Consider the following 12,901-nt stretch of genomic DNA (forward strand, 5'->3'; position numbering starts at 1 on the left):
GGAGTCAACAGTAAGCTGTTTCTTATGTAGAACCAGTGCATAACATTTTCAATAAGTCTACAAGCAGCATCCATTATTATACTATCCTCATCATTACTACTACAGAGACCACATCAACCCTAGAGTAACCTTTTCCTATCATGCAGTAACAGGGGTAATTCTATAAAGAAGGTAATATCTGGTAAAGTTCTGAGAATGTGTTAGGTGTAATCCTGGATTCTGATATAGAATGCTCTCAAAAAAGTTCTTTTTCCGTCTTCGACAACTGAGAGTTCTAAGCTCTATCTTGTCACAATCCAGTTTTCGAGTATTCTGTCAGTCGATATTATTGCCATATTTGGATTACTGCAATTCTATTTACTGTGGAGCATCTGAAAAGGTTCTTACTAGATTACAGTTGTTTCAAAATACAGCTGCTAGACTACCATATTTTCACGTAGATAAAGCGCACCCGTGTAAAACGCGCACACGGGTATAGCACGCGGGAAACTGTAATTTATGTAAAGAAATTTTTATATACCACGCACACCCGTATACCGCGCATGCCGCCCCGACTCTCCCGTCGCCGCCCGACTCTCCTTTCGCCCGCCCCGACTCTCCTCTGGCCACCCCGACTCTCCTTTCGCCCGCCCCGACTCTCCTCTGGCCGCCCCGACTCTCCTCTCCCCCTTGAAGTCCTGTCCCCACCCTGAAAGCCTGATGCCCCCCCCCCGACGTCCGATTCACCCCGCAGGACTGCTCGCACCATCCCCCCCGATATCCGATTCACCCCCCCCCCCGCAGGACCGATCACACCCCCACCCGAAGGACTGCTCGCACCCCCACAGCCTCCCTCCCCATCATGGAGAAGCTCCTACCGTTCTCCTGCTGCTTCCTCTTCCGGCGATCCCGGCCCTTCTGTGAGCCCTGCGTCTGCGCTGCTTCCTCTTCCGGCGGTCCCGCCCTTTCTCTGACATCAGAGAAAGGGTGGGACCGCCGGAAGAGGAAGCAGCGCAGATGCAGGGCTCACAGAAGGGCCGGGACCGCCGGAAGAGGAAACATTTCAGAGCAGGGCTCACAGAAGGGCCAGGACCGCTGCCAGAAGAAGCAGCAGGAGAACGGTAGGAGCTTCTCCATGATGGGGGTGGGGGTGGGGAGGCTGTGGGGGTGCGATTGGTCCTGCGGGGTGAATCGGATGTCGAGGGGGGGGAACTATGTAAAAAAAACATTGTAAAACGCGCTCACGCGTATAACGCGCAAGGTTATGCACGGTTTGTAAAAATCGTGTATAACGCACGCGTTATATGCGTGAAAATACGGTAATCTTTTCGGTTAGAAAATTTGAAAGGGCTTTGCCTCTTTTGCACAAATTGCACTGGCTTCCGATTAAATACTGGATTAAGTTTAAGGTATCCTGTCTAGTACATAAGGCTTTATATGTGTAATGCTCTAAAACAATTACCATCTCTTTTATGTATTCCAGCTAATTTTGTTACTGCACGGAGTAACTGAAGCTTTAAACTCCAGTTTCCAACTGTTTTTAGAGCAATTAGGAAGAATCGACTGGTACAATCGTTTTCTTATCAGGTAGTTCAGATGTGGAACAGTCTTCCTTTAGAAATAAGAACCCTGAATTTGTATATCTTTTTTTTTAACTTTACTTAGTTTTTAATGCCAACAAAAAAGTGCAATACAATTTATATACAAATAATGATAATCAACCAAGCACTTATAATCAATCAGTATCTATACAAAAGATAAAAATTCCCTCCTCCATCCATCATTACCATCAGGAATAATGCCAAAACAAAAGATATACTTGCCCCCCATTTGTATATCTTGTATTTTTCATTAAGCTGCTTTTTTCAATAAGTTATTCTTGATATTTTATCCCTGTGTGCAATAATTTTTAAGTATACGTGCTCCCCTTAATGTAGGGTTCTTCTTGTTGCAATCTGCTCTGAATCTGAATTGAAAAATAGTGGACTATAAGACTTCTGATTAGATTAGACTAGACAACTATTTACATGGTAAATACACAAGTAAATGCCAAAAATCTGGCTATGTGCTATTCTGTAACTATGGCCCTTGTTCTATAAACAGTGCCTAGCGGCTAGGCGCTTATAGGTGAGGTTGTCAATCAACCGCTAGGCACTGTTTGTAGAATCGTGTCCAGTGGCGCTTAACTCGACTTAGGCACCAGTAGGCGTCATAATGGTAGATGCTGGTATATTAGGCCAGGGTTTTCTTGGCCTAATTTACCGGTGCCTAAGGCAATCCATGCCCAAACTCCGGACCCTAACCATGCCTACTTTTCAGGTAGGCGTGGGTAGGCGCCTTGGTTTAGACACCTATATGGCACCTCCTCATGTAGGCGCCTACTTGAAATTTAATTTAAAAAAAAATGATTTTTAAATTGGTTTTTAATGGCACTGTTCAATTAACAGCACCGAATGAACCAATTAAAAAATTAATCCCCCCCCCTTTTACAAAACCGTAGTGCCGGACACAGCAGTAACAGCTCTGACGTTCATAGAATTCCAATGATCATTGGAACTGTTATCGCCGTGGCCAGTGCTAAAATCCATGGTATGGTTTTGTAAAAGGGGGATAAGATAGGCGCCTAGGTGGGCTAGACATGCCGATCTAGATCCCTAATGGCAAACACTTTATGTAGAATCAGGCCTATGAGTGTATCTTTGACAGCATGCATTTCACAGGTGAGCACTCACATGGACAAGACTCTCACACGTGTAACTTGTGGGATATTATAATTTACGTGCATACTGTATCTCTTGAATCTAAGCATGGGCCTTTACACCAGTTCTTCGACTGGTATTCTTGCCCAACCACCTATGCACAAATAAACCAGGTTATGCTAGCATCCTATAAAGGAAAGTAGCATCTAATTTCCTGTGTAAAATTGAAATCATATTTTTTGTTTGCTTGTTTTTTAACCCGTTGTTTTCGGAAAACATGTTAACCTTGAAAAGAAAAGACGAAGATTTTTGAATAAAACATTTTGTAGGCATTTTACAAGTTTTAAAAACATTTTGGGCCAGATTCTGTAATGGGTGCCTAAAAAAGGAGAGGCGCCTATTCCATGTCAATCACACCTTGGCGCCCATCACAGAATCGCGTTTAGTGGCGCCTAACTTAAAACTTAAGTGCCTGTAATGCAGGCCAGGGTTTGAAAGGCCCACATTATAGGAGCCTAAGTTCTTTAGAGAATTGCACCTAGCGGTGCCGATAGGCGCCTATTTTGGGTAGAATTATGCCTAAGAAGACAGGCGCCTTTCTCCCAATTACATTTTATCTTTTTTAATTATGAGCTTGTTAAAGCTCATTATTGAAGCCAATTTATTAGTGAACGGGTCCTTTTACTAAGGCGCGCTAGCCGTTTTAGCGCGTGCTAAACTCTAATGCGTCCATTATAGTCTATGGACGCAATAGCTTTTAGCGTGCGCTAAAATGGTTAGCACGCCTTAGTAAAAGGACCCCTAAGTTAGGCTCCTATCTATTTAAGCGTCTAACTTTAGGTGCCATTTATAGACGTCTCCCGTTTGTATCAAAGGTGTGTTTTCTCTTTTGCAAGGGGCAATCAACAATGCAAATTATCTCTCCCTTCCAGAAAAGGGACTAGAGGAGTTAAGATTTTTGGCCAATCTTTGATTTTTAAGTTCTCTCAACTTTGAAACGATCTTCCGCTCCTTTTAAGAAGTTCTGGTTCTCTCTTATTCTTTCGTAAGTTTTTGAAAACTACTTTATTCACCAAACACTTTGGAAATTAATTCTTTTTGATATCTTTCCTTTAAGGTTCTTATTTTTTAAGTTAACTATCGTAAATCGAGTTGAGCTTTCTTAGAATGAAAACTCGGTATATAAAGCCAAGTGTTAGATGAGATTTTCTATCATGCTCATGTGTTTTAACAGAAAGGTATACAATTGGATTCCAGTGTACTGTTAGCCATGCAAGATTGTCTGCCTGAAGCTCTCGTTAGACAGAAATAGAAATCTGTAATCCTGTGTTGAGCTGTTAATTGAAAAGAAAGTTTAACAAGGATCTGCTTGAGGTTTTTTAAAACAGTACTTTGGTGTAAGGGAAGTTGTTCGTAAATAATCTGCAGTATTTATAACACATATTTTCTCAGCCTTGTTTTAACTGTGAGTTTTTATATGCCAAACAGTCTCCTTCCTTATTCGCTTCAGGTGCTTGCTATACACGTCATATATCCAAACACCTAATTCCAGACATCTTGAGAGGCTGTAGTTTGAAGACTTGTTTTGTATCTGTCCTGGTTCAAGAAATACGTATCACAGCAGAAATTTAATCAATGAACACATATATAATTATCATAACAGTTTATAGTAATATATTCCCATAGGTGCCACTGAATCCTAATTGAAGGATCATTTCAAGATCCTAATACATAGCATTTTGCTAAAAACTATACTTGGGCCAATATTCAGCAGTGGTCAGTGGTTTTTTTAAATGTCAATTGCGGCTGCCTAGATTAGCCCTCTAATGTTTTCTTCTAATTAGCAAATAGCATTGCTGTTTGTCCACAAAAATAGAAGATTTTGCATGCAATGTATCTGTTTTGATGTGCCTCGTTTATGTGGTGCCTTAATAAATGTATTTTGAGCTTAATAAAGCAAACATAAAAAATGACATCTACGTACTTTGGACGCCTAAGTACCAATTATCGCTCATTAAGGCTCTTGAAATGGCTTATTAACCACTTAGTTTGGATGCTTAAGTCACGCTCTGCGTTAGGCGTGATTTAGACGCCCTTTATAGAATCAGGGCCTAAATATCTAACAGCAACATATGTAGTTGGCAGTAGCCACTAGTGGCTACAAGGCTTAGGAAGGGGGTGCAAGGACCTCATTGATCAGTTAAAGAGGTACATGAACCTAAAAAGGTTAAGAGCCCCTACACCAAATGGATCACTTATGTACTTAACTCTAAAGCCCTAATTCTATAAGAAATGCCTACAGTTAGATGCCTAGATCGGCACGCTTTGCCGATCTAGGCTCCTAACTTAATGTTTTAAATTGGCTTAATCAATGCTGATAATTTACACCATTAAAAACCAATTAAAAGACAATAAAAAAAATTAATTTGCCAGTAAGCACCTACCACTTTAAGGTAGGCATCCACACCCAGGTGCTTTCTGGCGCCTACATGGAACATAGGCGTGGTTAGGGAAAGATTGGGGTGGAGTTTGAGCGTAGAATGACTTAGGCACCGCTAGGCATGATTCTATAAATGGCGCCTGGTGGCTGACTGACAACTGCTTCAAATGGTGCCTAGGACACCATTTATAGAATCAGGCCCTCAATGCATAAAAGACTGGAATAACTTTAAAAAGATAATATATTCCATTTAAAGTTACATTTGGTTTTTCAGTGATCCTCCTTAGGCATTTCAGCTTGTTGGAAATCCACATAAATTTAAAAGCTTAACTAGGGGGCTTATAATCAAAAAATTAAAACATCCCCAAAACCGCCTAAGTCGGCACTTGGATGTCCTAATCGCTGGGACATCCAAGTGCCGCAAAACAAAACCCTTTTCCTAGATGTCTAGCGATATGTTTCTCTTGCTCTGTGTCCAGAGTTCAGGGGGCGTGCAGGGAGGTTATTTATGGGCAGGTTTAACTTGGATGTCTTGTGACGATACTTGAACCTTTTCCAAGATGTCCTGGAAGGAATTTAGATGTTTAGAGCTAGACCTTTTTTTTAGAAGCACACAAAGGGACCCAAACTGACCAGATGACCACTGGATACATTAAGTTGTGATGCCCTCACACTCCCCCACTAACCCCCTCTTACCACCCAAAAATCTGAATGAAAGCGTACAAACCTGTCTTCAGAACAGCAGCACTTGGTATGGGAAAGCCTAGTAGACCATCACACATGTATCTGAAATAACCTGGTGGATGAACTAGTGAGAGCTCAGAGAAAACAGGAGATACCTCCTTCCTGAATAGTGGAAGGCAAGAAAACAAACCAAGAAGGTGACTGGTTGGTGCTCGATATCCTTTATTAGATAATATAATCAGACTCCTGAGGCAGGTCCTTTTGAACTGAAACACAATCACGTCAACTCTGTGTCATATCTAATAAAGGAGATCGAGCACCAACCAGTCACCTTCTTGGGATGAACTAGTGAGTCATAGAGAGGAGGACCCATTCTAACCACTACATTTATATGTGCCACCTGTAGCTATGACAGCTATTGGGGTTGTAGACAGATGGGTCTAGTAGGTTTTGGGGGCATTTGGGGGGCAATTATAAGGGGTACATGATGATATGTACTTCTGGCACTCATGTGAAGTTCACAGTAGAGATCTCTAAGGTATCCCACTGCTTTGTTGGCATGTCTGTGTGGCCAGTCCATCACAATGCTGGCCACTCCCATGTCCAAATGGTCTGGATTTGGACATTTCTTTGGTCAAAAATGGGGTATAAAGTTAGGCGTCCTAAGGGTTGGACATCCTATTGGCCTAGACATCCAAGTAGATGATTAAAAAAATATATTTTTTGATGTCTAGCTGTTCAACTTTCAAAAATGGATGTTTCTGTGCTTCCGACTTTGGACGTTTAGCGGGAAACATCCAAATCAGACTTAAGACATCCTTTTCAAAAATGGCCTTCTACGTGTTTAAAGTTACATGGCACCTATACAGTTGAAAAGTGACTTCAATAACTTTATACTAACTTACAGCGATGCCCTGAATTGTTGCCAAGTAGTAAACAGCAAGATCGTCAAGGCTCTGGGACAATGTCAATCCAACAACCTACATAAAAAAAAAGAAAAAAAATCTATTGTCAGCATTATCTTAAGAATATAATAATATAAAGAAGCAGATTAGTCCATGTAGAAGACATATGATTTATTAGCAATAAAGACCTGACGTGACCACGTTTCACCCTCAGGCTACATTAGGGGTTCAAACTGCAGGAGAGATTTGACACACAACCCCTGCCAGTCCATTTTTGCTCATATTTGCACAGCCTGATTGTACTAGTTAGGAAAAAAATACAGTTTAATTTTACTATTTTAGCATGAGTTCCTTGTGTGTTATGAAAGCACTATGTGCTGTACATTTATGACTCTTGGGCTGAGAAAGAATGTGGCATGCACCCTTGTTCCAGTGGAAGAACCTGTAATTTGTTTGCTTTGGTGCCTAAATATTTTTTGGGCAGCTTCCCTATTCCACTATGCAATCCTTTAATCCAGCATCATTCCACTATGCAGTCCTATAGTCCAGAGGACTTCCTTGTCTTCTCCAAGCCTCTTCTTCCATTTGAAGCTAACCACTTTCTGGGTCCTTTGACTTTCCTTAATTACTGTATATAGACTCTTCCCTCCATATTTACAGGGGTTAGGTGCAAAGCTGACCTATAAATAAGAAAAATTTGCAAATAACTTTAGGGCCAACTCTGACCAACCCCCACCTTCCAGACCTCTCCCACTTGCTTACTTTTGAAAGCCTGGTGGTCTAGCAGTGAAGCAGGGCAGGAATGATCTTCCTTTGCTCCTGCCCCAGGCAGAACTGTAAAGAAAAATGGCTCTAGACCACGGGAACTCACAGCAGCCATTTTTGTTCACAGCTCTGCACAGGGCAGGAGCATAGGAAGATTGCTTTTGCCCCGCTTCACCAATAGGCCACCAGGCTTTAAAAGTAAGTGGAGAAGTCAAGGAGGTGGGGGTGTGTCAGCGAGATGAAAACCACAAATAATTGAAGTTGTGAGTGCTGAACCCGAGAATATGGATGGGGAGATTTTTTTCGGTAAAAAAAATTGCCCAAAAATGGGGGTCTTGATTTATATTCAAGTTCTTCCTCTCCCCTGATGTACCATTCCTACTACACTCACTCCCAGTAGTGTCCCTCCTCTGCTTCTGCCTCTGACACCCCTGTCTGAACCAGAAGTTCTCCTTCCGGCAGCGTTCCCCCTCCCAAACCGGCTGCATTCACCCATTACTTTCCTCTAACCCTCTGAACAGGCACAGCTCACCCCCTCGACTAAACTGCCCCCTGCTGCTGGAGCCCCACAAGACTACTGCTGGAAGTCGTGGCAGCAACTTTCACCATGGAGAGTGCATGGGAAGGAGTGAGTGGGAATTACTCTTGATCCAACGGACTACTAGACCACCAGGGAAGTATGGTAGGGTCCTTCTGCTGGGTTCAGGAGGGGGGATTAGTTGAGGAGGTGAGTTGTGCCTATTCGGGGAGGTGGAAGAGGGAGGGAGGAATGCTGCCAGTTTGTGTATGCGTGTGTGTGTGGGCAAAGGCCCAGTGTTGATGCTGGTACGACTCTGCTAGTGGGGTGGGGGTGGGGGTGTGGGGGGTGGATGATGGCAATGTAGCTATGGCAGCGGTGGAGGAGGGTCACTACTGGGAGGGAGGGTGATAGAATTCCCAACACCACAGGGATGGAAGAGGAAGAATGGTGGATATTTGAGTTACCATTTTTCCCCTAAAAAGGGGGGCAAAATAGTATCTCGGTTTATATTCAAATGGGTTTATATTTGAGTCTATACAGTATATAGGGAGGCTATTGAGTAGCATGTAAAAACAAAAGATCCACAAATATATAAGAACATAAGAATTGCCGCTGCTGAGTCAGACCAGTGGTCCATCGTGCCCAGCAGTCCGCTCCCGTGGCGGCCCTTAGGTCTAAGACCAGTGCCCTAACTGAGTCTAGCCTTACCTGCTTGTGTTCTGGTTTAGCAGAAACTTGTCTAACTTTGTCTTGAATCCCTGGAGGGTGTTTTCCCCTATAACAGCTTCCGGAAGAGCGTTCCAGTTTTCCACCAATCTCTGGGTGAAGAAGAACTTCCTTATGTTTGTACGGAATCTATCCCCTTTTAACTTTAGAGAGTGCCCTCTCATTCTCCCTACCTTGGAGAGGGTGAACAACCTGTCTTTATCTACTAAGTCTATTCACTTCATTATCTTGAACGTTTTGATCATGTCCTCTCTCAGTCTCCTCTTTACAAGGGAGAAGAGGCCCAGTTTCTCTAATCTCTCACTGTACGACAACTCTTCCAGACCCTTAACCATTTTAGTCACTCTTCTCTGGACCCTTTCGAGTAATACCGTGTCCTTCAAGTATGGTGTCCTTCAAGTACGGTGTCCTTCAAGTACGTGTCCTTCAAGTACGGTGACCAGTACTGGACACAGTATTCCATGATAACCTTCTCCGATCTGTTCGTGATCCCCTTCTTAATCATTTCTAGCATTCTGTTCACCCTTTTTGCCGCTGCCGCGCATTGCGTGAACAGCTTCATTGATTTGTCGACCAGTACTCCCAAGTCTCTGTCCTGGGGAGTCTCTCCGAGTACTGCACCGGACATCGTGTATTTGTGTATAAGATTTTTGTTACCGACATGCATCACCTTACACTTATCCACGTTAAACCTAATTTGCTGTGGCGCGGCCCATTTCTCGAGCGTGTTTATGTCACGTTGCAGGTCTTCACAATCCTTCTGTATCTTCACTACTCTGAATAACTTCGTATCGTCTGCAAATTTAATCACCTCGTTCGTTGTACCAATTTCCAGTTCATTTATAAATATGTTGAAGAGCACGGGTCCAAGCACCTAACCCTGCGGCACTCCACTCGTGACGCTTTACCAGTCTGAGTATTGTCCATTTACCCCCACTCTCTGTTTCCTATCCGCCAACCAGTTTTTAATCCACGTGAGTATTTCAAAAACTTTTTGGCGGATAGGAAACTGTAACAGGTAGCTTCCTTTTGAATATTAGCTCTGTAAGCATATTATATCTTCTGGTTCTGCAGGCCAACTCTGTGGAGGAAAATCAAATCTACATACATATTTTCCTCTCCTTTAATGTGTCCATGTCAGGGGTCCTCGCCCCAGTCCCTAGGACACATCTAACTAGTCAGGTCTTCAGGATACAATGAAAATGCATGAGACAGATTTGCATACATTGGAGGAAACATGAAAATTTGTCTCATGCATATTCACTGTGGCTATCCTGAAAACCAGACTAGTTAGGTGTGTTCTGAGGACTGGATGCATATTTTGGACTGTATATTTTGGAGGAAAGGCGGGAGAGGGGAGATATTATAGAGACGTTTAAATACGTACCTATGTAATGTAAATGTGCATGAGTCAAGTCTCTTTCATTTGAAAGGAATGAGAGGGCATAGGATGAAGTTAAGAGGTGATAGGCTCTGAAATAATCTGAGGAAATACTTTTTTACAGAAAGGGTGGTAGATGAGTGGAACAGTCTCCCAGAAGAGGTGGTGGAGACAGAGACCATGTCTGAATTCAAAAGGGCCTGGGATAGGCACGCGGGATCTCTCAGAGAGAGAAAGAGATAATGGTTACTGCGGATGGGCAGACTGGATGGGCTGTTTGGCCTTTATCTGTCATCATGTGTCTATGCTGTTGCTATGTTTAACCACTCTGAGAGGTGCAATTGCAGCCCCATGAATTGATCTTCATCCCTCCTGATATTCAACACTATTTAACCAGCCAAGAATTGCTCCTGGCTAGTTAAATATAGCTTAGTAAGTTAACTGCTAATATTCAGCATGATAGCCACCATAACCGGCTATATCACGCAGCTTAGCCTTTTAAGGGTGAATATTCAGCATTAGCTGACTAACTTAAGTGGTCAAAATAGGCCAGCAAAGTAGCAGGCCTATCTTTGATTGCTAAGTACTTAGCCGGTTAGCTCTGAATATCGGCCCCCATAGGTTCTAGTTCAAAGCATTTGAATAACTACTACTACTAATCATTTCTATACCGCTAGTAGACATACACTGCACTGTACATCAAAACACAGAAGAGACAGTCCCTGCTTAAAACAGCTTACAATTTAGTCAAGACAGACAGACTGGACAAGAAGGAGCATCAATACACAGCGCTCAGGTGGGGGAATTACAAGACAGATATTGGTGCTTAGAAGGTGGGTTGGCGTTTGGAATTGAAAGAATCTTCAAAGAAGTTGGCTTTGAGTCTGGATTTGAATACTGCCAGAGATGGAGCCTGATATATTGAGTCAGGCAGTTTGTTCCAGCCATATGGTACAGCAAGGTAGAAGGGATGGAGGCTGGAGCTGGCTGTAGAGGAGAAGGGTACAGATAAGAGAGACTTAACCCATGAGCAGAGTGCCCGGAGGGAGTGTGGCGAGAGAGGAGAGATACTGAGGAGCTTCGGGGTGAATACACTTGTAGGTCAATAAGAAGAGTTTGAACTGGATACAGAAAGGAATAGGGAGCCAATGAAGTGATTTGGGTAATATGGGCATAGCAACATTGACGGAATACGAGATGTGCTGCAGAATTTTGAACAGACTGAAGGCGAGAAAATTGGTTTAGCGGAAGGCCAGTGAGAAGCAGGTTGCAGTAGTCTAGGCGAGAGATGATGAGGGTATGGATGAGTCTTGGCAGTGTGCTCAGAAAGGAAGGGTCTGATTTTAGCGATATTGCAGAGAAAGAAATGGCAGGTTTTGGCAGTCTGTTGGATTTGTGAAGAGAAGGTGAGAGATGAGTCAAAGATTACCCCTAGGTTGTGAGCCGACGAGACAGGGAAGATGACGGGAGAAGAGGAGAGACTGGTTTAGGTGGAAAGATAGGGAGCTTGGCCATGTCTTGGACCGGGTGGCAGGGCCAGAGTAAATTAAAAATAGGGTGAAACAAAATACAAAAACTATTGAGAGTCCCTTTTGCTTGCACAATTTCAAAACATCTGAAATATCTGGAAGAGAAAATATGCCACGGAAAACATCAAACCAAACATTACCTCCAGAGAAAGCAAAGAGAGTAGTTTGCCTGACTTTTAAATGAGGCCCTTTGAAGGCAGGAGTCCCACAGCACTTTATGTAGATTTCGTTTGCATAACTTCTGTGAAATGTTTTTTCCCCCCTCTGCAAAGACTTTATTGTAATGTTCTATTTAGGGAAGAGGCACGGCCTTGTACTCTGTGCCTTTAACAATGCTTAAAGAGAAGTTGTGGAACACGAGTACCTTGAAATCTGTGCTTCCAGCGGAAAAACAAAGTACTTGTCTTGCTCTCACTTTCCCACCCAACAATTAAAAAAGAAAAAAAAGAATCCTGTGATATTTCCCCAAAGGAGAACATAAAATCAGTTGTGTTTCCTAGCATTTCTGTTCCTTTTTTTCCCCAAATACTGCAGTAACTCAGCCTGTAGGCAGATAAAGTATCTCTTCTCTTGTATTCTGAGAGGAAGACGCTTCCCTGTTACTTTTTACGCGTTTATGTCACCAAGAGCAAAGTCTTCGAGTAGTTCTGCTTTGTCTTAAAGTACGGTTGTAGCCATATTAGTTCACTTCAAAGGTTAATAAATAAAAAGAAAGACAGAACAAAACAATGAAAAAGAAAAATAAGGTGATATCCTTTTTTAGACTAATAGTAATTTTTTTGACTTTCCTTTGGAAGGAAGTGCCTCCTTCCTCAGGTCAGGACCATAATGAGCAAAAGATGACAATATTTAATTTTCTTTTTTTGCAGAGACAGGAGCATTGTTTTCAAGAGATCTTATGGATGAAGTTGACACACTGTTATCTTTGTTGATATACTGCATTCTTTTGATAAGTTGATAAACACATTAAATACTTTGACAATAATAAAAATATATATAAGTGAGACATAAAACCAATTCTAATGACGGTCTCAAGGGGAAGGTCAGAGTTACCCACATAGGAAAATCATTAAGGGGATCTATTTATGTTCTTCCTCAATTGTAATATATTCATCAATGCAGAAATTGTGAAGATGAGTGCAATAATGGAGAGATAGGTCAAATGTTAAAAACAAGAATTAATTCATACAAATATGAGATCAGATGCCACAAAGCAAACCAAGGTGGCAATACTATAGGAGATCACTTTTCAAGAACAGAACACTGCATCAAT

General features: G+C 42.3%; 1 protein-coding gene across 2 annotated transcripts in view; it reads right to left on the minus strand.

Annotated features, from left to right (window-relative positions):
* Window positions 1-12,901, minus strand: part of FGGY (FGGY carbohydrate kinase domain containing) — a 384,196-nt gene that overhangs the window by 76,256 nt on the left and 295,039 nt on the right. For both annotated transcript variants that reach the window (XM_033917103.1, XM_033917104.1), the window contains one exon: window positions 6,708-6,782. In XM_033917103.1, the coding sequence (XP_033772994.1) occupies window positions 6,708-6,782 (75 nt within the window). The remainder of the gene's footprint in view (window positions 1-6,707; window positions 6,783-12,901) is intronic.

This window comes from Geotrypetes seraphini, chromosome 12, assembly GCF_902459505.1.
Source record: "Geotrypetes seraphini chromosome 12, aGeoSer1.1, whole genome shotgun sequence".
NCBI lineage: Eukaryota > Metazoa > Chordata > Amphibia > Gymnophiona > Dermophiidae > Geotrypetes > Geotrypetes seraphini.